At 38.4% G+C, this 27,690-nt stretch overlaps 1 protein-coding gene across 2 annotated transcripts; it reads left to right on the forward strand.

Moving 5' to 3' along the window:
* LOC309619887 (uncharacterized protein CXorf58) lies at nt 1-27,690 on the forward strand. Of its 2 annotated transcripts, XM_082375799.1 has the most exons (9): nt 1-169; nt 3,736-3,871; nt 4,881-4,980; nt 8,546-8,640; nt 9,054-9,165; nt 19,755-19,886; nt 24,200-24,429; nt 26,565-26,727; nt 27,281-27,690. In XM_082375799.1, the coding sequence occupies exons 2-9, from the start codon at nt 3,756-3,758 to the stop codon at nt 27,455-27,457; spliced, it is 1,125 nt and encodes a 374-aa protein (XP_082231925.1). In that variant the 5' UTR covers nt 1-169; nt 3,736-3,755; the 3' UTR covers nt 27,458-27,690. The 2 variants fall into 2 exon arrangements, with proteins under 2 accessions (XP_082231925.1, XP_082231924.1); XM_082375798.1 differs by lacking the exon at nt 1-169 and having other exon boundaries at nt 179-3,871.

Below are 27,690 nucleotides of genomic sequence, written 5' to 3' on the forward strand. Positions count from 1 at the left end.
CCCCGCTGGGAATCGGCCTTCGCCGTTGCGATTGGGCGCCCAGTGGTGTGGGCTGAGAATCGTGTGTGCGGAGGCCGCCGGGCGGGGGCGCTCGGCAGGCCTCGGGCGGCTTCGAAAGCCTAGCAGCCGCAGCTGCCGACCTCTGGGGCCTGGATTTACCTCACAAAAGGTTTTTAGTTTTGTGGGGATTTTGTTGTTGTTGTTGTTGTTGTTGTTGTTTTACTCTGGGCTGGACATTTCTAAGATTTTAAATTTAAACTAATTTGCCACGTCCTTTAATCTCGAAAGACCTGACATTTTATTTTTCCTCTTGAAAATACTTAAGCTTCTGTCCCTCACTGGGAATCAAATGTCCCTTAATACTAGTAGAAATAAGTAATAATGACAATAATTATCTTTTTTTAAAAAATTAATTAATTAATTAATTTTTGGCTGTGTTGGGTCTTCGTTTCTGTGCGAGGGCTTTCTCTAGTTGCGGCGAGAGGGGGCCACTCTTCATCGCGGTGCGCGGGCCTCGCACCATCGTGGCCTCTCTTGTTGCGGAGCACAGGCTCCAGACGCGCAGGCTCAGTAGTTGTGGCTCACGGGCCCAGTGGCTCCGCGGCATGTGGGATCTTCCCAGACCAGGGCTCGAACCCGTGTCCCCTGCATTGGCAGGCAGATTCTCAACCACTGCGCCACCAGGGAAGCCCTGACAATAATTATCTTATTAACAAGAATAGCAACCACCAATAGCGTTTACTATATGCCAGGCTCTGACCTAAACTCCTTATACATAGTCGTCTTCTCTTTCCAACAACCCAAGTAGGTGGGCACGATTATTACTTCCCATCTAATAGATGAAGAAACTGAGGCACAGACAAGTAATATGTGCAAGGCCACACAGAAGGAAAGTGGGAAGTCTGGATCCAAATCTAAGTTGTCAGCCTTTAAACCCTGTGATCTCACCTAAACAATTGTTACAGTGGCTCATAATGGGGTGGTGTTTCATATTTCATTCTGTATTTTATATTCTAAACCTATAGCAAGTGTAAGCCCATCCAGGCAGGTATCCAGAAGATTTGGGGGATTTTTGTGATGCAGTGTCACTGCCCTCCAGCCAAAGACCACTAGGAACACATCTGTAGTTGAACAAGTTGGGTTTTTTTCTTGTTGCTGCTAGGGAAATGCACACCTTGGGAAACAGTGGGGCATCTCAGTAAGAGGGTGTTAGAAAGATTTATTCTAGGATTGGGCTTTGGTTGGGTGATTTGGGGGCGGGTTCAAGGAAGCAGGGCTTTGCTCTGGGTTCGGTGGTGTTAGGAAGCCAGGGTTAACACTAAAGCCCAGCTGTGAGTGCCAGGCCAGCTCCTGGATATATATTTTTTTAATATAGATTTATTTATTTTTTTATTTATGGCTGCATTGGGTCTTCATTGCTGCGTGCGGGCTCTTCTCTAGTTGCGGTGAGCAGGGGCTACTCCTCGTTGTGGTGCGCAGGCTTCTCATTGCAGTGGCTTGTCTTGTTGAGGAGCACGGGCTCTAGGCACACGGGCTTTAGTAGTTGTGGCTCTCGGGTTCAGTAGTTGTGGCTTGCGGGCTCTAGAGCATAGGCTCAGTAGTTGTGGTGCATGGGCTTAGTTGCTCTGTGGCATGTGGGATCTTCCTGGACCAGGGCTTGAACCCGTGTCCCCTGCACTGGCAGGTGGATTCTTAACCACTGCGCCACCAGGGAAGCCCCAGCTCCTGGATATCAAGGCATGCTTTTCTCTTTCTCGAGAGAATAGTGTATTCCAAGCCATCCACATCCTCATCCCTAAGGAGAAATATTAAGGAGACTCTGAAGGCTCTGCATCAGTAATGGAATGTCATATGTATATAAAAGTGTGACTTATAAGTGATAAATTAGGGCAGGAATTCTTAATTTGGGGGTACATGAACTTAGGGAAAAATTGCAACTTTATTTTCACTAACGTCTAACTGAACTTTAGCATTTCTTTCAATTATAGTGTAAGTAACAAACCACAGTAGTATCAGCAGCACCTGTGACTTTGTCATCCATAGAAAGCACAGTATTTTCATATCATGTTACAGTCACGGCAGATTTCTTGAAATATCGTTTCTGCTCATTACCACTTCACAAGTACAGTGATTATTAGCACTCTCGTATTATTTAATGCATAAAGAAGACACATTTCTATAATTTTGTTTTTGAAAATGTTTTGACAATGATTTCAATAGAATTGGAGTCTTTTGTAATCCCATATAGTTTATGTTATGCGTCTTAAAAAACATAGTTGGTAGAAGGAGTTTGTCCATAGGGATCCATGGCACCAAAAGAAAACATAAAGAGGACCTGGTTTAGTACAAGATACTAAGCAGCGACTAAGAATTTGGCAGCTGCTTCCAAATTGGAGTAATGTATCAAAGGATAGAAAACCAGAGATGGAATCAGATCACTTACTACACGTCCTCTCACTTTACCAGGGAGGGAACTGAGCTACTGAAAGGTTAAGGGACTTGCCCAAAGTGTCACAGCTATTCCATGGTAAAAACCAGGATGAAAAGTTTTTAGAAAGCATGTAAAAACCCTCCACTCTGATAGGCACTGGGGATTCCATAGTTAGCAAGATGCCTCCTGCCTTCAACAAGCTTGTTGGGGTGACGGCCAAGAAACCAAATTATGATGCAATACGAGAAGTACTGTAAAAGAAAAACATATACAGTATTATGGGACCTTGGAGACAGTAGTCAGTAGTTCTGGAAAAAAGACAGTGGAAAACTTCAGAGAAGAGGCATCAATTAGCTGGGGTCTTGAAAGATGAATTGATGTTTGCTGGTGGTAGGGAAGTCATTCCAGGTAGAGGAAATGGCATGATCAGCAGCACAGAGTCGTAAAACATTGATTTTGGCAAGAAGTTCTTGTTCTCACAGAGTATAGAGAGGAATGCTAGTGGAAAGTTGATATTTTGAGATTTGAGAAAGAATGGAACTAGATTGTGAAAAGAGTTGAACGCAATTCTAAGGAGTCTGGACTTTAGCTTGGAGGAAATGAGGTGTCCCTGAAAGATTTTAAGTTGAAGAGTGATAAGGTTGGATTATTGCTCTGAAAAGTTAACTCCAGCTGCAGTGTGGAGGATGGAAGAGACTGCAGACAGGGAGACCAGTTAGAAGGCTATGGATAGATCCACTTGTCTTTCCCATATACCTCATAATATTTGTAGTACACAAAGAATGTAAGCAACATTAAGAGATCTAGGAATAAAGACGCAGACGTAGAGAATGGACTTGAGGACACGGGGAGGGGGAAGGGTAAGCTGGGAGGAAGTGAGAGAGTGGCATGGACATATATACACTACCAAATGTAAAATAGATAACTAGTGGGAAGCAGCCGCATAGCACAGGGAGATCAGCTCGGTGCTTTGTGTCCACCTAGAGGGGTGGGATAGGGAGGGTGGGAGGGAGACGCAAGAGAGAGGAGATATGGGGACATACGTATATGTATAGCTGATTCACTTTGTTCTAAAGCAGAAACTAACACACCATTGTAAAGCAATTATACTCCAATAAAGATGTTAAAAAAAAAAAGAAAAAAAAGTGTTACTCATGACTCAAAACAAAAAAAAAGAGATCTATGAAACCTTCCTTTTTCAGGGGTTCTGGAATTAGCACAACAATCATAATGGCACTTGAGTCTCATCCAAACAGTGTAATAACATAGATTGTGACCTCAAATGTTTAATTTATGTATTTCAGAGTACTTCATTGTGAGGAAAATGAGTCATTCCCCAAAGACATCAGTTACTGGTGTCCCAAAATCAGATAGTCCACACTTGGGAAAAGGTCACAAAGTACATTTGTCAAATACTGTAAAGACAAAGGGAAAACAACAGTAAGTAGCCATCTTTCGCCTTGTATCATCTTCCACAACTGAACAGTTTCCGTATGGTATTTACCCAGCTAACATCAAACACTTCTTGTTTGAAGAATTTGTAAATTAGAGGTTTTTTGTGTGTTTTAAAATTACTTGTGAATTGAATAATAATTATTATAATTATAGTATTTCATAATTGACAAAGCATGTTAACACACATCTCTTTGATCCTGACACAACCCTGTGATGCAGTCTTGTTATTACATTTTATAAGTGAGGAAGTAGCAACTGGAAGAAGGTAAATGATTTGCAGAAGGTTAAACAGCTAATAAATGGCATCAGCTAGTATTCAAGGGTTTGTTTCCATACTTCAGGCCTTTTCTACTCTACATCTTGTAGTCTGCACTTTGCCAGTCAACAGTGGCATTATACAGGAGTACCTACCTCTCTTTGTAGCCCTATGAGGGGTAATGATGGGGTTGGGGGGGGGCAGTTCTTGGAGAGTGAGATCCCTATTATCTGCCAGTGCTGGGACATGATCCAAAGTAGAATAATGCTGTGACCTGACTGGGATGAGCCTGGTTCAAACAAAGATCAGAGAAGGGAGTTTCTTTTTCTAGGGCATGGTCATCTGCTCCCAGAAGAAAATTGGGCCTACTGTAACTTCAACTATTCTACATTCTATTTTCTTAGCACTTGAACTAGTTGGACAGTGTTTTTAAGAACTATAATGGAATCATTTTAGGTCATGGATGTTTTTAGAAAGCACATTTTTTTGACGATAAAGTTTTAGCCAGGATTTTTTTTAATCTCAAGGGAAATATTCTCAAGCATTTCATATCCTCATTCTGACTAGATTCTGCAGATGACCAGTTCTAATTACCACATCCAAATGTTCCTCATTAGGTCAGTCTTAGGGTGGAGGATGGGGAGATGCAAGAGGAGGAAGCATAAATTCAGAGTTCCCCAAGACTTTAGGAAAATGAAAACTACTTCACAAATCTTAAGCTCTTTTTTTTCCTCTCAGAAATAATAAAGATATTTCAGCTCACACGATACAGAGAGTGTGGTTATCTCATCTCGACAAATCAATGTTTCAACTCCTTAAGCGTACAATTTGTGCAGCGGTATGTATTTTGCTTTTTGTTTGCTCTGACAGATATAATTACTTATCAAGGTAAAAGGTGTGTTAAATAAAGAAAGAATATATAACCTTTTAAAATCTCTTCTATTTGAATATAATAATATTGCATGGAATTATGGGATTTCTTCTTTGGTTGACCCTAAATGAATATTTCTGGATTTACTTTTAACACGGGTAACTACTGTGTCTTTTTCTGAAACCAATATGATTTTTTAAAAAATCTATTTCTTATTTGAAGATGTGAGACAGTGATCTTCCAGCACTAAAAATCTCTGAATTAAAAGTGCCTTTGCCTTCCACCCAGCAATTTCACTTGTAGGAATCCATTCTACAATCTATGTACAGTTTCTTTGCAGTATTGTTTGTAACAGCAAAGAAAGTAAACCTTATAATGTCCATCGATAGGATACTGGTTAAATAAATGTTGGTGCTTTCATACTGTTAAGGCTTGCAGCCTTGCATATGATTCTGCAATAGAAAGATAGCTAAAATATCTCATTAGTGAAAAGGCAAGTGCAGAACATTATGAATAATATAGTCCTATTTGAATAAAAACAAACAAACGAACAAAAAGGTGCACATCCCCCACTCCCCAAAGAAACAACTCTGGCAACGCTGGCAGAGTATTAAGCCTTCTTTCATATAGTACTAAATATTCTCCTAATAAAATCACCTGTGATTACAGTAATCTATAATTAGTAATAGTCACATTAAGCGAATTTTAGCAGCTCTGAAAAAAATGATAAACTCTGAGAAATGTGTACACTTTTTCACCGTCTGACCCACAGACCCATTGCTTTATTTATTTTTAAAATTTATTTATTTTTTTAAATTTTTTTTCCCTCTTGCGTCTCCCTCCCTCCCACCCTCCCTATCCCACCCTTCTAGCTGGTCACAAACCACCGAGCTGATCTCCCTGTGCTATGCAACTGCTTCCCACTAGCCAGCTATTTTACATTAGGTAGTGTATATATGTCTATATATACACTACCACTCTCTCACTTTGTCCCAGCTTACCCTTCCCCCTCCCCGTGTCCTCAAGTCCATTCTCTAGTAGGTCTGCGTCTTTATTCCCATCTTGCCCCTAGGTTCTTCATGACCATTTTCTTTTTTTTTTTTAGATTCCATATATATGTGTTAGCATATGGTATTTGTTTTTCTCTTTCTGACTTACTTCACTCTGTATGACAGACTCTAGGTCCATCCACCTCACTACAAATAATTCAATTTTGTTCCCTTTTATGGCTGAGTAATATTCTATTGTATATATGTGCCACATCTTCTTTATCCATTCATCTGTTGATGGACATTTAGGTTGCTTCCATGTCCTGGCTATTGTAAATAGAGCTGCAATGAACATTGTGGTACATGACTCTTTTTTTAATCAGTCATCAATTTTATACACATCAGTGTATACATGTCAATACCAATCGCCCAGTTCAGCACACAACCATCCCCACCCCACTGTGGTTTTCGCCCCTTGGTGTCCATACGTTTGTTCTCTACGTCTGTGTCTCAACTGCTGCCCTGCAAACCGGTTCATCTGTACCATTTTTCTAGGTTCCACATACATGCGTTAATATACAATATTTGTTTTTCTCTTTCTGACTTACTTCACTCTGTATGACAGTCTCTAGATCCATCCACGTCTCAACAAATGACTCAATTTCGTTCCTTTTCATGGCTGAGTAATATTCCATTGGATATATGTACCACACCTTCTTTATCCATTCGTCTGTCGATGGGCATTTAGGTTGCTTCCATGACCTGGCTATTGTAAATAGTGCTGCAATGAACATTGGGGTGCATGTGTCTTTTTGAATTACGGTTTTCTCTGGGTATATGCCCAGTAGTGAGATTGCTGGATCATATGGTAATTCTACTTTTAATTTTTTAAGGAACCTCCATACTGTTCTCCATAGTGGCTGTATCAATTTACATTCCCACCAACAGTGTGAGAGGGTTCCCTTTTCTCCACACCCTCTCCAGCATTTGTTGTTTGTAGATTTTCTGATGATGCCCATTCTAACTGGTGTGAGGTGATACCTCATTGTAGTTTTGATTTGCATTTCTCTAATAATTAGTGATGTTGAGCATCTTTTCATGTGCTTCTTGGCCATCTGTATGTCTTCTTTGGAGAAATGTCTATTTAGGTCTTCTGCCCATTTTTGGATTGGGTTGTTTGTTTCTTTAATATTGAGCTGCATGAGCTGTTTATATATTTTGGAGATTAATCCTTTGTCTGTTGATTCGTTTGCAAATATTTTCTCCCATTCTGAGGGTTGTCTTTTCGTCTTGTTTATGGTTTCGTTTGCTGTGCAAAAGCTTTGAAGTTTCATTAGGTCCCATCTGTTTATTTTTGTTTTTCTTTCCATTACTCTAGGAGGTGGATCAAAAAAGATCTTGCTGTGATTTATGTCAAAGAGTGTTCTTCCTATGTTTTCCTCTAAGAGTTTTATAGTGTCCGGACATGACTCTTTTTGAATTATGGTTTTCTCAGGGTATATGCCCAGTAGTGGGATTGCTGGGTCGTATGGCAGTTCTATTTTTAGTTTTTTAAGGAACCTCCATACTGTTCTCCATAGTGGCTGTATCAATTTACCCCACCAACAGTGCAAGAGGGTTCCCTTTTCTCCACACCCTCTCCAGCATTTATTGTTTGCAGATTTTTTGATGATGGCCATTCTGCCCAGTGTGAGATGATACCTCATTGTAGTTTTGATTTGCATTTCTCTAATGATTAATGATGTTGAGCATTCTTTCATGTGTTTGTTGGCAATCTGTATGTCTTCTTTGGAGAAATGTCTATTTAGGTCTTCTGCCCATTTTTGGATTGGGTTGTTTGTTTTTTTGATATTGAGCTGCATGAGCTGCTTGTAAATTTGGAGATTAATCCTTTGTCAGTTACTTCATTTGCAAATATTTTCTCCCATTCTGAGGGTTGTCTTTTCGTCTTGTTTATGGTTTCCTTTGCTGTGCAAAAGCTTTGAAGTTTCATTAGGTCCCATTTGTTTATTTTTGTTTTTATTTCCATCTCTCTAGGAGGTGGGTCAAAAAGGATCTTGCTGTGATGTATGTCATAGAGTGTTCTGCCTATGTTTTCCTCTAAGAGTTTGATAGTGTCTGGCCTTACATTTAGGTCTTTAATCCATTTTGAGTTTATTTTTGTGTATGGTGTTAGGCAGTGTTCTAATTTCATTCTTTTACATGTAGCTGTCCAGTTTTCCCAGCACCACTTATTGAAGAGGCTGTCTTTTCTCCATTGTATATTCTTGCCTCCTTTATCAAAGATAAGGTGACCACATGTGCGTGGGTTTATCTCTGGGCTTTCTATCCTGTTCCATTGATCTATATTTCTGTTTTTGTGCCAGTACCATACTTTCTTGATTACTGTAGCTTTGTAGTATAGCCTGAAGTCAGGGAGCCTGATTCCTCCAGCTCCGTTTTTCTGGTGTACTGTCACTTTGCCATGCCCCCTCTGTTATTTTCAATAGATTGTGCCTGGGCAGGGTACCGCATTCCATTTATAGCCCCATCATCTATTTCAGGAACATCATGTGACACATGAAATTTTGAAGAAAGTGAGCCCTTTAGAGGCTGAGCTTGTTAAAGATCCTTGCATGAAGTGTAAAGTTAGATTCAGGTAATGTTTTTATGCTGATTTATTTCAAGCAGTACTTCGTTAATGTGAAGGAATCTTAGAAATTTATTTTCTTAAGTCCTCATATGTAATTACAAAGTAAATGTGTTGTTCTTATTTACATTTATTATGTGAAGAAACTGAGGCATGACTCTTGGGCCAAAAGTTGCCTTGAGAGTAGCTCTCATCTCTCATGATGTGTTCAGTCTGACACACATATGAGAATAACTGTGAGCACACATGCCAAAGTGTGGCTCTTTCATACTCTGTGATCCGTTTCATTATCAGTTCTTTTTATGCTCTGGTATAGCCTTTACCCTGCATGCAAAAAACTATGTGAATGATCTTAAGTACAAGGAGGAGAAGTAACAGCCCCAAACCTGATGCCAAATGACTAATTTTGGTCTTTATTTCAGATTTAGTGGCGAAACATTTCCACCTTTCATCGTGTTTAAAATTTTTCTTCATACTGAAGGCCTTGGTTACAAGTATTTCAGTGGAAAAAGTTTATTAAAGCCATCAAGTGAGGTGATGTTTCATGATGTAAAGTTTGTGTTAATTTAGCTTCTTAACATCTATGCGGTATCTGAATTGCATTCAAAGTGTACAGACTACGTTATTTCACCATTAAACAGCCCAGCAGGCAGATAGTATTTTTTTAAGCATCATGTTTCAAAGTGTCTCTGCTTATTAGCTAAAAAAATATTTGGAATGAATTTCTTATATAAGGCCCTAAAAAATACCCATCAGTTTTCTTTGTATGAAAATTTTGGTTTGTTAATAATGAATTACAGTGGCCTATTGGTCAGGGCTTTTTAATTATGCAGAACATTTGATGCAATTTTGTTTTAATGGTATTTTATCATTGTTTCTTTGATTCTGGTAGCATGTTTAGAAAAAGTGTGCTAGAGTATTGAAAAGGAACTTTTAAAATGTTTATCCTTTTTTACATGAGTTCTCATACTTTTAACTTTCATGAATATTCATCATAATTGTGTCTACAGCATAGGACTCACCTGAGGATCTTATTAAAATGCAGTTTTTGATTCAGTAAATCTGGGACGGGTCCTGAGATTCTGCATTTCTACCCAGCTTCCAGCAGCTGCCACTGCTGCTGATGCATGTACCACATTTTTAATAGTGAGGATCTACAGCATAGGTTTTATTCCTTTGACCCTTATATATGACTATAGTTGAGAAAAATGTGTACATTCTCATATTTAGCCTTTTATAAACCACATATCAAAGGTTGTTTTCTTGTAGCCTTCTGGAAATATCTTACATGAAAAGTATGACCCACCTGAAATCATCAGTAATGGCATGTATTCAGGATAGAAGACCACACAACCTGGCAGTTTCTGACCAGATCCAGCATGTGCAGCATTTATTCTCTGAAGAATATTAGAAAAGGAAAAGAGACTGCTTTTCTATGTCTTCTCAGGCAATATCAGAGAAAATTTAGCTTGGTTTCAGAAATGTATCAAAAGGACTAGTGGTTTCATGTGGAATATGGTGTTTCAGAAACATTAATATTTGTTCATTTATATAGAATGACTTCAAATGGGAAAGTAGATGTTTATTCTCCATTCCAGAGATAAATTCATGCCACATTTATCTACAGAGTAAGCTTATAGTTGTCCCTATAAAATGTCATCAACTTTTGTTTTTCGGAGGTTATATAATGGGGCTTTTTTAGGAACTGAAATTTTCCCAAGACAGCTAATGGCAGACCCTGCTATGCCCAGGCTGGAGCAAATGAGAACCTTAGAGGCCATGACTGAAAAGCACTGTGTATATATCCAATGCATTAAAATGCTGTATAATAACTTAAATTTTATTTTAATTACAAAGTAACTGTTAAAAAAGGGAAATAGCACAGAGATTTTTTTTAAAAGGAAAATATGCCTTTATGCCTTTCTTCTTTGTGCTGCAACTTTCATTCACCTTGGGTGATCACTGTTAATAGTTTCTTGTGTATCCTTCATTTTTTTCCATAAAAATACACATATTATTGCACATATTTTTCCATAAAAATATTTTTTTATTTAAATATATTTTTAAATTTTTCATTCTTATTTTTAAAATGTGATTATACTATTCAGCTTGAGTTTTTCACTAAACATTATAAGGGGTTTTAAATGATCAGAACATACCCAACTTGGAGAGAACAGTTTAGGATTCCTTTTTCCTTTAGTTCAGGTTCAAAACAAACTCTGGCAATACTTGGATTCATAGTTAATAGAAAGCCTGTAGAAATGGAAATTTTCTCACTTTAAGTTCACTCAACTTTTTTGCTCTTTGAATGTAGACACTGTGTCTTTAGCAAACTGATACAACTTTACTAAGTTTATTTATTTCTCCATGTGAAAGAAATAAGTCAGTTGTAGTCCATTCAGATGTTTAATCTAAGTTCATTTATGAAGGAGGGGAGTTTCACCAATTCTTTTTTGTTCCATCTTTTCCCTCGTTCTTATATCCAATTCTAGTTTCATTTCCTTATCATTTTCCAACAGAATTTCTCATGTATTTACAAACACACACACACACACACACACACACAGAAGCAAAAACAAGTGAAAGGATGTAGAATAGCCTGAACAACTTTGGAGAAGAAGAACGAAATTAGGCTATTTACACTACCTGATTCCAAGACTTAAAATGCTATAGTAGAGGGCAGACAGCAGAAGCAAGAAGAACTACAATCCTGCAGCCTGTGGAACAAAAACCACATTCACAGAAAGATAGACAAGATGAAAAGGCAGAGGGCTATGTACCAGATGAAGGAACAAGATAAAAACCCAGAAAAACAACTAAATGAAATGGAGATAGGCAATCTTCTGGAAAAAGAATTCAGAATAATGATAGTGAAGACGATCCAGGACCTACGAAAAAGAGTGGAGGCAAAGATCGAGAAGATGCAAGAAATGTTTAACAAAGATCTAGAAGAATTAAAGAACAAACAACCAGAGATGAACAATACAATAACTGAAATGAAAACTACACTAGAAAGAATCAATAGCAGAATAACTGAGGCAGAAGAACGGATAAGTGACCTGGAAGACAGAATGGTGGAATTCACTGCTGCGGAACAGAATAAAGAAAAAAGAATGAAAAGAAATGAAGACAGCCTAAGAGACATCAGGGACAACATTGAACACAACAACATTCGCATTATAGGGATCCCAGAAGGAGAAGAGAGAAAGAAAGGACCCGAGAAAATATTTGAAGAGATTATAGTTGAAAACTTCCGTAACATGGGAAAAGAAATAGCCACCCAAGTCCAGGAAGCTCAGAGAGTCCCATACAGGATAAACCCAAGGAGAAACACGCCGAGACACGTAGTAATCAAATTGGCAAAAATTAGAGACAAAGAAAAATTATTGAAAGCAGCAAGGGAAAAACGACAAATAACATACAAGGGAACTCCCATAAGGTTAACAGCTGATTTCTCAGCAGAAACTCTACAAGCCAGAAGGGAGTGGCATGATATATACTTCAAGTGATGAAAGGGAAGAACCTACAACCAAGATTACTCTACCCGGCAAGGATCTCATTCAGATTCGATGGAGAAATCAAAAGCTTTACAGACAAGCAAAAGCTAAGAGAATTCAGCACCACCAAACCAGCTCTACAACAAATGCTAAAGGAACTTCTCTAAGTGGGAAACACAAGAGAAGAAAAGAACCTACAAAAACAAACCCATAACAATTAAGAAAATGGTCATAGGAACATACATATCGATAATTACCTTAAAGGTGAATGGATTAAATACTCCAACCAAAAGACACAGGCTTGCTGAATGGGTACGAAAACAAGACCCATATATATGCTGTCTACAAGAGACCCACTTCAGACCTAGGGACACATACAGACTGAAAGTGAGGGGATGGAAAAAGATATTCCATGCAAATGGAAATCAAAAGAAAGCTGGAGTAGCAATACTCGTATCAGATAAAATAGACTTTAAAATAAAGACTGCTACAAGAGATAAGGAGGGACACTACATAATGATCAAGGGATCAATCCAAGAAGAAGATATAACAATTATAAATATATATGCACCCAACATAGGAACACCTCAATACATAAGGCAACTGCTAACAGCTATAAAACAGGAAATCGACAGTAACACAATAACAGTAGGGGGCTTTAACACCTCACTTACACCAATGGACAGATCATCCAAACAGAAAATTAATAAGGAAACACAAGCTTTAAATGACACAATAGACCAGATAGATTTAATTGATATTTATAGGACATTCCATCCAAAAACAGCAGATTACACTTTCTTCTCAGTGTGCACAGAACATTCCCCAGGACAGATCACATCTTGGGTCACAAATCAAGCCTCAGTAAATTTAAGAAAATTGAAATCATATCAAGCATCTTTTCTGACCAAAACGCTATGAGATTAGAAATCAATTACAGGGAAAAAACCATAGAAAACACAAACACATGGAGACTAAATAATATGTTACTAAATAACCAAGAGATCACTGAAGAAATCAAAGAGGAAATCAAAAAATACCTAGAGACAAATGACAATGAAAACACGACGATCCAAAACCTATGAGATGCAGCAAAAGCAGTTCTAAGAGGGAAGTTTATAGCTATACAAGCCTACCTCAAGAAAGAAGAAAAGTCTCAAATAAACAATCTAACCTTACACCTAAAGGAACTAGAGAAAGAAGAACAAACAAAACCCAAAGTTAGCAGAAGGAAAGAAATCATAAAGATCAGAGCAGAAATAAATGAAACAGAAACAAAGAAATCAATAGCAAAGATCAATAAAACTAAGAGCTGGTTCTTTGAGAAGATAAACAAAATTGATAAACCTTTAGCCAGACTCATCAAGAAAAAGAGGGAGAGGACTCAAATCAATAAAATCAGAAATGAAAAAGGAGAAGTTACAACAGACACCGCAGAAATACAAAGCATCCTAAGAGACTACTACAAGCAACTCTATGCCAATAAAATGGACAACCTGGAAGAAATGGACAAATTCTTAGACAGGTATAACCTTCCAAGACTGAACCAGGAAGAAATAGAAAATATGAACAGACCAATCACAAATAATGAGATTGAAACTGTGGTTAAAAATCTTCCAACAAACAAAAGTCCAGGACCAGTTGGCTTCACAGGTGAATTCTATCAAACATTTAGAGAAGAGCTAACACCCATCCTTCTCAAACTCTTCCAGAAAATTGCAGAGGAAGGAACACTCCCAAACTCATTCTATGAAGCCACCATCACCCTGATACCAAAACCAGACAAAGATACTACAATAAAAGAAAATTACAGACCAATATCACTGATGAATATAGATGCAAATATCCTCAACAAAATACTAGCAAACAGAATCCAACAACACATTAAAAGGATCATACACCACGATCAAGTGGGATTTATCCCAGGGATGCAAGGATTCTTCAATATATGCAAATCAATCAATGTGATACACCATATTAACAAACTGAAGAAGAAAAACCATATGATCATCTCAATAGATGCAGAAAAAGCTTCTGACAAAATTCAACACCCATTTATGATAAAAACTCTCCAGAGAGTGGGCATAGAGGGAACCTACCTCAACATAATAAAGGCCATATATGACAAACCCACAGCAAACATCATTCTCAATGGTGAAAAACTGAAAGCATTTCCTCTAAGATGAGGAACAAGACAAGGATGTCCACTCTCGCCACTATTATTCAACATAGTTTTGGAAGTCCTAGCCACGGCAATCAGAGAAGAAAAAGAAATAAAAGGAATCCAAATTGGAAAAGAAGAAGTAAAACTGTCACTGTTTGCAGATGACATGATACTATATGTAGAAAATCCTAACGATGCCACCAGAAAACTACTAGAGCTAATCAATGAATTTGGTAAAGTTGCAGGATACAAAATTAATGCACAGAAATCCCTTGCATTCCTATACACTAATGATGAAAAATCTGAAAGTGAAATTAAGAAAACACTCCCATATACCATTGCAACAAAAAGAATAAAATACCTAGGAATAAACCTACCTAGGGAGACAAAAGACCTGTATGCAGAAAACTATAAGACACTGATGAAAGAAATTAAAGATGATACCAACAGATGGAGAGATATTTACCACGTTCTTGGATTGGAAGAATCAATACTGTGAAAATGGCTATACTACCCAAAGCAATCTACAGATTCAATGCAATCCCTATCAAATTACCAATGACATTTATTGCAGAACTAGAACAAAGAATCTTAAAATTTGTATGGAGACACAAAAGACCCCGAATAGCCAAAGCAGTCTTGAAGGAAAAAAAACGGAGCTGAAGGAATCAGACTCCCTGACTTCAGAGTATACTAGAAAGCTACAGTAATCAAGACAATATTGTACTGGCACAAAAACAGAAATATAGATCAATGGAACAGGATAGAAAGCCCAGAGATAAACCCACGCACCTATGGTCAACTAATCTATGACAAAGGAGGCAAGGATATACAATGGAAAAAAAGACAGTCTCTTCAATAAGTGGTGCTGGGAAAACTGGACAGCTACATGTAAAAGAATGAAATTAGAACACTCCCTAACACCATACACAAAAATAAACTCAAAATGGATTAGAGACCTAAATGTAAGACCGGGCACTATAAAACTCTTAGAGGAAAACACAGGAAGAACACTCTGACATAAATCACAGCAAGATTTTTTTTTTTAATTTTATTTATTTATTTATTTATTTTTGACTGTGTTGGGTCTTCGTTTCTGTGCGAGGGCTTTCTCTAGTTGCGGCAACTGGGGGCCACTCTTCATCACGGTGCGCGGGCCTCTCACTATCGCGGCCTCTCTTGTTGCAGAGCACAGGCTCCAGACGCGCAGGCTCAGTAGTTGTGGCTCACGGGCCCAGTTGCTCCGTGGCATGTGGGACCTTCCCAGACCAGGGCTCAAACCCGTGTCTCCTGCGTTGGCAGGCAGACTCTCAACCACTGCGCCACCAGGGAAGCCCAAGATATTTTTTGATCCACCTCCTACAGTAATGGAAATAAAAACAAAAATAAACAAATGGGACCTAATGAAACTTAAAAGCTTTTGCACAGCAAAGGAAACCATAAACAAGACGAAAAGACAACCCTCAGAATGGGAGAAAATATTTGCAAACGAATCAACGGACAAAGGATTAATCTCCAAAATATATAAACAGCTCATGCAGCTCAATATTAAAGAAATAAACAACCCAATCCAAAAATGGGCAGAAGACCTAAACAGACATTTCTCCAAAGAAGACATACAGATGGCCAAGAAGCACATGAAAAGCTGCTCAACATCACTAATTATTAGAGAAATGCAAATCAAAACTACAATGAGGTATCACCTCACACCAGTTAGAATGGCCATCATCAGAAAATCTACAAACAATAAATGCTGGAGAGGGTGTGGAGAAAAGGGAACCCTCTTGCACTGTTGGTGGGAATGTACATTGATACAGCCACTATGGAAAACAGTATGGAGGTTCCTTAAAAAACTAAAAATAGAATTACCATATGACCCAACAATCCCACTACTGGGCATATACCCAGAGAAAACCGTAATTCAAAAAGACACATGCACCCCAATGTCCACTGCAGCACTATTTACAATAGTCAGGTCATGGAAGCAACCTAAGTTGCTTCGTCCCATCGACAGACGAATGGATAAAGATGTGGTACATATATACAGTGGAATATTAGCCATAAAAAGGAATGAAATTGGGTCATTTGTAGAGATGAGGATGCATCTAGAGACTGTCATACAGAGTGAGATAAGTCAGAAAGAGAAAAACAAATATTGTATATTAACGCATATATGTGGAACCTAGAGAATGGTACAGATGAACCAGTTTGCAGAGCAGAAATTGAGACACAGAAGTAGAGAAAAAACGTATGGACACCAAGGGGGGAAAGCGGCTGGGGGTGGGGGTGGTGGGGTGAATTGGGAGATTGGGATTGACATAGATACACTAATATGTATAAAATTGATGACTAATAAGAAAAAAAATACATAAAAGTTGAGTGGAAATATAAAGAAAAAAAAAACGCTATAGTAATCCCAAAGGTGTAGTGATGGCAAAAAGGCAAACATGTAGATCAATGAAATAGAACAGACAGTTCAGAAATAGACCCACACATATATGATCAATTGCTTTTCATCAAAGGTGTGAAGGCAGTCTAAATGGTGCTAGAACAATTGGATAGCCATGTGTATAAAAAAGAGATCTCAATTCAGTTACCTACTTCGATGATCTATTTTCAGAGCTATGCTCATTTAAGGAGGGTTGTCACTATCGTAGTCCACCAACTATACTTAGAATATTCTAAAGCCTTGCTACTGAAAGTGTGGTCTGCAAAGATAAAAATAAAAAAAATCTTTCTAAAACAAAAAATTTTTTTAAATAAATAAAAAATAAAATAAAGTGTAGTCTGCAGACCTGCAGCAATGGCATCCCCTGGAGCTTATTAGAAATGCAGGCTCTCAGGCCCCACCTCACACCCACTAAATTAGCCTATGCATTTTAACCAGACCCCCAGATGATCCTAGGCACAATATAGTGTGACAAGCACTGTCCTAAAGGTGCCCTCCCCCATGACCTGGACACCTCTGGGTAATTGACAATTCTTAAACATTAACATCCAGTAATTGTTATTTTAAATTGAAGATCCCTGTTCTTTTTGAGGATTGGGCATTTATGTAAAAAGGAAAAACATTATTATTAATAATAGCTGCCCTTATTGAGCACTATCAAGTATGATGTTAAACATTTAATGTGCATTATCATTTAATTCTCATAAACTCTAGAATGTAGATTCTGTTATTGTCTTCATTTTAAAAAGACTAAGTAACTTGCCTAAGGTCTCACAACTACAAAGTGAAGGAACTGACATCAAGACCCAGTGAGCCTGACTCCAGAGCCCATGCTCTTAACCACTTCTGTGTCAGGAACCCTGCTAAATACATTCTCTTATATGGCCCCCTGATAACTCTGATGAGGTACATGTCATTCCCATTTTGCCTGTGTGGAAGCTGGAACTTGGAGAGGCTCGTCCGGGCCAAAACTGAGACTTCACTTCTCCATATTTCCGCTTGACAAGCCTAACTGTAGATCTTGGCCAGCAGGTAGCCGCAGGGCTGTGGGGGACTGATGCTGGCTATCAGGGGAGGAGTCAAGTTTAGAGATGCCCCCCTCTGACCCTTTGAGTCGCCCACCAAGAATGGAACCTGCCTCTTGAATCCTAGTCTGATTGGCTGCTCTCCTGGAATCGTTGCCTAGTTTTCACCCTTCCCTTTCTCCTGGGGCTGGGCTCTTTATTCCAATCCCTTCCTATCCAGAAAGACTTTCCTGAATCTGGCCATACACGGCAAATGTCTGAGAAAGAACATCTTGACCACTGGAGGGCAAACTTTTTTCAAACCCCTGTCACAAGTGGGCAACAAGCCTGCCCTGTACTGCCAGGCGTGGGGTTTTTTTGGCTGAGAGCCTGGGATGGGCTTGACACACCTGAGCCACACAGCTGAGGCACTGTATGCATAAGGAAACTGGGGCTTGGAGAGATTGGTGGTGGTGGCTGAGTGGAGTAGAGTAGGAACTGACAAGAAATACCTTTTCTAAGTAACTTGAGCTAGTAAAATATATCTAAAGAAATTCTCAAGGCAGAAATTATATGGTTTTCAGACCTGTTCAGCCTACAACTATTTGCTTTTACCTTTAGTGTCACTGTGGGGATGGTTAATTAGAACCCACAGGAAATAAATTGCAAGAAAGCATAATGGAGATATGTGCCAATACTGCCTTTTCTTTAGATGCATAGTGTTTAAAGAAACTAATGAAACGGAAAGCCAAAATGATCTGCCTAAAGGAAGGTTCCATCACATTTTTAGTAAACTGTTTCTGTCCCTTCGATTTAGTGCATTAGGAATCAAACTACAACCATTTGAATATTTTCTTTCACTTTCCCTATGTGTCTGTGTTCTAAGCTTTGGAATTTAAATAAAGAAATAAATAGGAAATATTCTGGATAACAAAAGTGAGAATTGGAATAAGAAGTACATTAAGGCTTGCTATTATTTTGCGTGTTAAGTAAAAACAGAGAATCCGAGTTTTAGTCCTGTCTATGTCTAAGACCACTATTCTATGGTCTTATATCAGCATTAAAACACAGAGTTCCCATACTTTCACAGTATCACATTCTGAGATACAAAGGAAAAAAGAAACTGATCTGGAATCAAATGATGCTTGAATTTTCATCTATGCCAGTCTCCCTTCACATAAGCATAACCTTTGTGGCCAGAAGCACAGATATGTAATACAAATATGTATTAGAATAGTCAGCACATATTTACGGGGGGGTGGGAAGGAGGGTGGGGAAGCACTTAATTCTCTATTCACAGTCTATGTATAGCTCTTAGCACAAGGATAGGTATACGTGGAAGGGTATGGTGCAAATACAGCCAGACTGGATTCGAGCCTCCATGTTTTCTGTGATTCTTCTGTCTCTGCCCTCTCAGGTGCTTTCCTTGAGTAGAAAATGTTGACATTTGTGAGAGAAAAAAAAAACCTTTGTTTGCTACTCTTTTGCTACTGAGAAAAGCCTAAAGGAGAGGGAGGTCTCAGCCCTCTGAAATGTACATGTTTTCGTTTGAGGGCGAGATATTAACAACCACATAAAAGAGAGCTGGCCCTAGTACCTTTCATTGCGGTTCCTAGGGCAACCTGTTTAATAACCAGATAAGCTTTCTCTGCATTCACAGCATGAATAACGTTAGAGGTTTGTTTTGTTTTTTAAAGGAAAATAATGTTTTTTCAGGGGGAAAAACTTTTTTTTTTTTTTTAAAACCTGTTGTCCTCTGAGGATTGTGGACTCAGCTACTCCTCTAGCTACATTTTAAAACTATTTAGATATGGTTATGGAAACAAATTTTAAGTGGTTTAAAAATCTATATAATCTTTTCTTTGTAAATACAGTCTTTTATTGAATAGCAAGCTACTAGAAGAAAGGAACAATATTTGATGTATTTGTCTCAAAAAATATGTAAAGTGTGTGCTGATAGTTATTGCTATTATACTACTATTTTAAAAGTATTTTTTTCCTCTTTATAGGCTGTGGTTGATGCTTGCAAAATAATAGGGAAAAAGAAATTTTATCATCAAATTATGGAAGATGAACGTCTTTTCCAGAAGTTCAGAATAACTGATGAAATAGATATTGTCACCCTGAAAGATTACATGCAAGTAAGGAATTTAGATTTGGATATTGAAAACAAACAACAAAATAAGCCTTGTGACCCTATCCTCCAGGAAGAAAGAATCATGTATCAGTTTACTGTGGTGAAATACACACAATATAAAATGTACCATTTTAAAGTGTACAATTCAGTGGCATTAAGTACCTTCACAGTGTTGTGCAAACATCACTACCGTCTAGTTTAAGAACATTTTTGTCACCCCGAAGGAAACCTCACATCCATTAAGCAGTCACTCCCCATTCCTCTGTCACTCCAGCCCCTATCAGCCACTAATCTGCTTTCTGTCTCTCTGAATTTGCCTGTTCTGGATGTTTCATATTAATGTAATCATATAATATGTGGCTTTTTGTGTCTGGGGAGTGATAGGTAAGGAATGTAGGGTGTTTTTCGGGGGTGATGGAAACGTTTTGGAATTAGTAGTGATAGATATTGTGAATTTACTAAAAAAAAACCAAAACACTGAATTTTATACTTTAAAATGGTAAATTTTATATTATGTGAACTTTATCTCAATAAAAAAATCAAAAATAAATACATGGTGCTAAAAAGAGTACATGACGGGGATTTGACCTAGTAATGAAGGGGTCTATTATCGTTTCGATGCTTTCTGCTACAAGGAACAGAATATCCCCAACCACAAGAGGCTTAAACAATAAAGGACATTGTCCCATGTTAGGGAGCCCCTGGACAGGTCCGTCCTGGGATAGCTAGTGTCGCAGCTCAAGGACATCAGGGTTGTTTGTCAGCTTCTCTACAGTCCTCTCAGCTTCCTTCACATAGTAACAAGATGACTATCACATTCTCAACTACATTCAAAGGCAGGAAGAAGAGGACTCAGCATCATTTTCTCTAAATCTCAAGAAAAAAAATCTTTCCCAGAAGCCCCCAACAGACTTCCTCTCAGGTCCCATTTGTCAGAACTGGATCACATGCTCCCCCTAAACCAATCACTGTAAAGGGAAATGGGATCGTTTCCCATGTGACTTAGAACAATCATGGTTCATGTGCTGGGGCCTTCCTTCCCAGAGCATATGTCTGTTCCATATGTGAAAAAAAAATCGGGGCTCCATAAGTAAGGGAGAAGAGGGAAGTGGGTGATAGGCAGGCAATCAACAATGTGTCACAGCCTCGGTCTGCGGCTGAACGGGTGGTGCACCCCAGGCAAAGGCTCTGTGGCAGGACAAACTGCAGGGCATGAAAGCAGGTTTGTGGGCCTGAAGGGAGAGCACGGAAGGTGTGGTATGCAGTCAGGCTAGAGGGCTGGTGAGAGATCATGATGCAGGGCTTTTGACCATAGTAAGGTGTTTATTTTTTTCCTTGATTCTGTGTGCAATGAGAAGCTGGTGCAGTGTTTCGGGAAATGAGGTGACCTAATCTAATATGTGAAGAGATCCGTCTGGCTGCAGTGTATTATAGATAAGGGATTAGAAGACAGCAAGAGCCTCCTTCTAGTTTGGAGATTCCTGCAATATTTTAGGAGAGATGGTGGTATCTTGGTTTAGGGCTGTGAGGCTGGAGATGCAAGAGGTAACTAGAGAATAAAAGCAGTGGGCCTTCGGGACAGAGAGGTAAGCTAAAGGAAAGTGTCCAACATGGCTTCTAGGTTTCTGGTTTGCATAACTGGTTGGACAGCAGTGCTGAATCAGGGAACTTAAACTAGATACCTGAATAGTAATAATAGCAAATGCTGGTGTAATAACAACTCCTTTTATTCTCATAACAACCCTAAGAAGTAGGTACTATTATTACCCCTGCTTTATAAGTTCTAAAGAAACAAGGTATCCCAAAATTCTAGCTCATAATAATAATAATAATATATGGCCTTAACTGTTCACCTAGTTGCTTGCATGTGAAACATGAAATTAACATGGTGCTTTAGAGACTCCCAATTGTGTTATCTTTCTTTTAGAGCATTAACCTAGAAGATTCAGGGACTGAACCAGGAAATAAGTAGAGCTTGGGGATGTCAGCTATCTTTGCTAAGGACATGGGTGGCATACTTCCAGATTGTCCCTATGCCAAGGATTGGTGTCATAGAAAGAAGTTCCCAGATAGACATATTGGAAGAGAGAGATCTGATGATTGCTGACGTTTATTGGGCCCTTTATGGACACAGCATTGTTTTTAGCTCTTTAAATGCATATTATCTCCTTTTATCTCCAAGTTTGTAAATTATGTGACCCTTTAAGAGATGAGAAAAATGTAGCTTAATGAGATTTTTAAAAACTTACTCAAGGTCGTATAGCTAATAGGTGCAGAGCAGATCATTGACAGTTCTGAGATGTTTACCCATTTTACCATTCCACTGTCGGGAAAAAAAATATACAGGCAGTCCTCACTTTGCATGGTAGTGCAGGGCCATAAAAAGGACCGTGCAAGCTGAAACCATGCAGAGCAAACTTAATCATCAATGGGAAAAATCGTGATTGTTCCGTGCCTTTAAAAAATCTTATCAAAACATTAAAAACTCTCTTACTCTCTGTTATAAATATATAGGAAAATGGAAAAAGCAAAACATTTATTTAGTACACTATAATTTAAAACATTAGAAACATTCAGAATTTAAAATGTTTTATTTCTTTGTAAAAAGCTTATCAACTGTGAATATACTAGAAACTATTGAATTATATACTTTAAATGGGTGAATTATATGAGATGTGAATCTCAATAAATCTGTAAAAAAATCGTTTTATCAAGAGTAGTTTAAACAGTGCTTACCTTCTTGTTCTCATATAATTTACAACAAGGAGTGAGCATCTTCTCTATGCCCTGGCAAATTGTCATACTCTTTTCTAAGTTTGGATCACCCGCCAACATTTTATCCTTGTACTTTTATTGGCCGCACCACGCAGCTTGCAGGATCTTAGTTCCCTCACCAGGGATCAAACCCAGGCCCCTGGGAGTAAGGGCACCGAGTCATAACCATCGGACCGCCAAGGAATTCCCTATCCTTTGTACTTTGAATGTTATGAAATGTTTCAGAGCTCCTTTATTATGAAGTTTCTTTTTTGCCAACATTACTTCCTCTGAGAAAACTTTACCCTTTTCAGCAGTGCCATTTTCCCCATTTATGTTGGTAAGTTCACCTTCACCGAATTCCTCTAGCAGCCTCTCTGCAGTGTCTTGAATGATGGCAGTGTCAGCATCCCCATGGTCACCTATTTCTTCTAGAACTCTGTTTACATTTGATTTGAATTTCACTTCCAGCTTTACCACTTTTTGTTTCTTTGTTTGACCTTTCCCTCTTTTGATTACCTTTATTTGTAAAATGTCACATGGATTTATCACTGGGAGACAAAGAGGTAACACAATTACACTCTTTGCTGTCTGTGAGTGAACTAAAAAGCAGATCTACAGTGACCAATCACTGACACACTTCGAAAGAACTGATGTGATTTGTCATCTACCACCATGCACATCTGTTATTTATGTACTAATCTATGGACTGAAGAGCTAGCAGCAGAGTTTGTACTTTATGCATTTAACTCAGTTATACTGTGGTAACTGAAATTTGAACTGTGTTATTGAAGGACTGAGCTTATTTGACGAAATGGTGGTGATTGACTGAAATTCGTGCGTGCCTAAATGATACAAAGGGAGCACTGCCTGTACGTGTGTGAGTGCGAGAGCGCAAGAGGGAGAGAGAGAGTGTACGTGTGTTATACCCTAAATGCCAGGATTGTAGCTCCTCCTGCCCTATTCCTATCTCTTAAATGAACATTTATAAGGTTGAATTGATTATATATATTTACATTTTTAAATTCCTAATTTGATATTTTAAATTTAAAAAACAAAAGTGGGATTTCTACAGATACTCCAAATGAAAATAGTGAAATTTGCCACTTAGCCCCAGAGGTGAACTAATTATTTCTAAAAAGGTTTGTACAAATGTCCTTTCAATGCAAGCATGTCATGAACAAGCATTGCCAGGTATGTAGATCACATAGCTATTTTCAACTTTCAGGCCCATCCTGAGTTTAATTTATCTGAGTTATATTTGCCTTAAAGATTTAGTGTTTATGCATTAAATAAATATTTAATGAGCGTGGTACTATGTGCATGATACTGTGTGACAAGGATCCTGCCTTGTCACAGTAGGGGAGCTAAAACATACACAGATAGCTAGAACATCAAGTAGTCAGTAATAAGAGTCATAGAAGAGAGATACCAATACAGTTCAGAGACGGGATCAAGGAATGCTTTTGCATGAAGTAACATTTGAGTGGATCCTTGGGAAATGTGTCTAAAAACATTCGAGAGCACCACAGCCAATCATGCTTAGTTGTTTTTTCCATATAGTATTCCAGTCTTCTGGATGAGATCCCTGCATCTTCTGGTGGCAGAAATAACTATTGGCGAAGATTAAATCTCGAAAACATTCCCAGGACAATGATAATGTATGACATAGTTGATTATGCAGAGTCTGGAATAATCTCAAACCGTCTAAAAAAAGAAATGAAGTATCTAGTACAAAGACCAAAGACAGAAGAGATGCGTCAGCACCAGCTACGGATTGTTTCTCAAGTTAGGTAAAAAGTGATCCTTCACTGGGGTTACAATACTAGGGGCATTTCTGGAAATGTTCACATTCTGCCAAATAGCTCACGAAAAATAATAACAGAGCATATGGAGAAAAAGGGGTTGGGGCAGATTGCTCAAGACTTATGCAACTTTGCAAACAGAGCACTAACAAAAAGGACAATTGGTACCTGGGAAGATACCTTGTACCACCAGACAGGCCACCACAGCAAATATAAAAAATGTACAATAGAGTGAAAATGCTGGCGACTCTTTCATTAGAGCAGGTAGTGGGCACCGAAGACAGTGCAGATGGAAGTGGAGCCCTGGGCCAATGTGGTGGCCTTTTAAGTGGACATGAGAGGCAGTGTGACCTGCCAAGAACCATGAACCACTCAAGGCAGGGAGTAGGGAAGAGGGCAGTAAGGGTGGATTGCGTGTGTGTGCGGGGGAGTGCCTCTCTGGGGAGAGAGCCCTAGGTGCCGGTGCTCATTCTTGTTTTCATGAATGCAGCCAAAAGGGCTCCCTTTGCCCATGCTGCACAGAGGAGAACTTTTTCCTTTTCCCCTGAAGGTTATAATTCTAGTCTTGATATTCTGGCTCCCTTTGCAGAGGATAAATTGCATATAAATTACAGTGACATTATTCCCTTCTTTACCAATAACATGTGCGCCATTTCACATTATAAAAGAACATGTTGTAGCAAAATAGACTGTGTTATGATTTGAAACAACATGGACAGACCATGACTGCACCAATTATCTTTCTTTTTTCTTTCCATTACCAAGTCTCACCTAGCCCACCTTATTTACAAATTAAGCTTTTTTCTTAAGAAAAAAAAAGAGATTATAAGACTGAAGAGGACCTGTTCGTAGTCTATTTCACACAGTCATATTTGAAATGAAAAATACTCCTTTAGTACATGAAAAGACACTGGTGACCCACTGTCAGGCAAACACACTGGTTGTTTTTTTTTTCAGGAGTAGAGATGAGTGGGTGCTGACCCAATAACATAATTTAGCCCATTTATTTTATGATCAAGGCTATACATTTGCCAGACAGATGGCCTAGTGTAGGGCGCAGTCTGTCATCATGAAATAGATTTTCTCTAACTCATCCGTCTAAGCACTGAATATGGAACTTAACCCTGTTACCACCAAGGTCAAATAAATGATGTAATTTTCTCTGCCACCATATATAACTGTAGGCTCCCTGCTATTTAGACTCATGCTACTGATTATCCTAGAATGAGTCACTTAAAGAACCAAATAAGTAGCCAAATTCTAAATCAACTGAAGAGGGAAAAGTACTTTCTTAAAGGCTCCTTTGAAGGCAGTTCAAAGTTTGTGATCTCCCAGAAGCAAACCCTGAGGTAAGTATTTGAGTATGAGTAGTTTATTTGGGAGGTGATCTCAGGAACCACTGATGAGAGGGGGTAGAGAAGTGAAACAGGGAAGAGCAGGCAGCCAAAACAGTGTATGTTAGCAAGCAGGTTGTCACTGTGGGTAACTGGAGCTTAATCTCTCCTGGGAATGTCCTAGCCAGTGTAGAACACACAACTCAAGTTACCCCACAGAGGGGAAGGGAGTTGGGATATTTATACACCAACACCCATCAGTCACTGGTTAAGGGTAGCTTAGGAGGGGAGGTATTAATTCTGGGGCCCTTTCCCTGCACATGGGCTCTTGTTTTCATAAGAAAGCTCTCAGGCTAAGTGAGGCCAGTGTGCACTATGGCCAAGGGGACTATGAGCATGGCACCAACTGTGTCTGGTCCCAACACTGATCAAAACAACTTGTCTCAGCCATTATGAAATTTAATACTTTTTGGTGTTAGTATATAGTATATCTTTTCAAAAGATTCAAATGGCTACTACACAGTATTTTCCAGGAAGACTGATTTTAAATTGATATAACATTTTATAATTTTCATTATTATTGTTGTAAACATCATCTATACACCTTCATAAGTGGCAAAGAACTATGCTATGTAACTCAAGCAGAAATGACAACTTTGGCCTAAAAACTTATGTGCAGTATTGCTCCAAGCACAGGTTTAGGATATATTTACCAGAGGATGCTTTAATAAAATTTGGAACTTGCTTATTTTGTACAATTTTTCTGTCTATACTACAAATATTTTCTAGGTGCCCTTCATCCTTATCAAGTCTTCAACCTTTATATCGGCCCTACCAACAGCAAAGTCAAATTAAACATCTGGGTCGTCGATCCCAGCAAGCTCAAATGAAAGTTGAAAAAATGAAAAAAGCTTATAAGATGGCTAAAGAAAAAATTGCTTCTGCAGGGACTGTAAGTTTAACTTGTACTGAATTCATTGTTTTGGACAATATTCAAACTGTAAGTAATTCTACTTCCTTAAGTAGAATTTTCCTAATCTACAAGTTCAAGGATGAAACACATACATTTGGTATATACCTTGGGTAGTATAAAGCTACATTCCTCTTGGTAACGCATATTTTAAAAATTCTTAAACAATATGAGTAGCTAGTCTGATAAATACCAGCCATTTTGACTCCACATCAGCATGAGTTGGCAAAAACCCTATTGTTTCTGTATATTGGCACTGTTGATTCAGCACATCACTAATGGTGCTTTTCTCAAAGTGGAAGTCATTTCTATTTACACTTATTAAGAGCTGTAGTGTGGAAAGTCGGCTTCAGTATAGTACATTGCAGGAATATTTACAATGAACATGTATTCATGTTTTACTTTGTAATTTTTAAAAAATCTGCTATATATTTTTTTGAGATGAGGCTAAGTGTGAACAGTCAAATATAAAAAACATAAAATAGTAAAAACCAAATATAAAACACTTCCCGCTTTTATTTATAATTCTACCTAGGAACCGAAAATGGACACACCAGGTACAAAGCAAAAAGAGACGATGGTCTTCTCCACCCCATTCTTTGACATTGTAAAAGTTAATGAACTCATGTCAGATGACGAATTGGAAAAAGAGGAAAAGGAATTATTTGCCTGGTGTCAAGACTTGTATATTAATAATTCTCCATCACGTTAAAGCACAGCTAATTGACAGAAAACCAAGTTATTCAACAATCTGCTTGTCTATCTATAAATGATGAGTATGTGCGTTAAAGGAAAACAAAATATAAACAAGCCCTCAGTATGCTCTCTTAACCAAATGTGTGACAGATTTTAAAGCCCTTTTTGTATTACTGTAGGTACAGGTATTTTTTACTAACAGAATTTTAATCTAAATAAATTAAATTGAATCAACTAGATGCCCTCAAA

Source organism: Balaenoptera borealis (assembly GCF_965194805.1).
Source record: "Balaenoptera borealis genome assembly, chromosome: X".
NCBI classification, from domain to species: Eukaryota; Metazoa; Chordata; class Mammalia; order Artiodactyla; family Balaenopteridae; genus Balaenoptera; species Balaenoptera borealis.

What these genes read in the sequence shown, in the direction of transcription:
- LOC309619887 (XM_082375798.1), top strand. Translation starts at nt 3,714, where the DNA reads ATGTTTAATTTATGTATTTCAGAGTACTTCATTGTGAGGAAAATGAGT. An exon ending in AAGTGTAAAGTTAGATTCAG is followed by an intron (nt 8,641 to 9,053) that starts GTAATGTTTTTA and finishes TCTTTATTTCAG; the next exon opens with ATTTAGTGGCGAAACATTTC. An exon ending in TATTAAAGCCATCAAGTGAG is followed by an intron (nt 9,166 to 19,754) that starts GTGATGTTTCAT and finishes TCCTCTTTATAG; the next exon opens with GCTGTGGTTGATGCTTGCAA.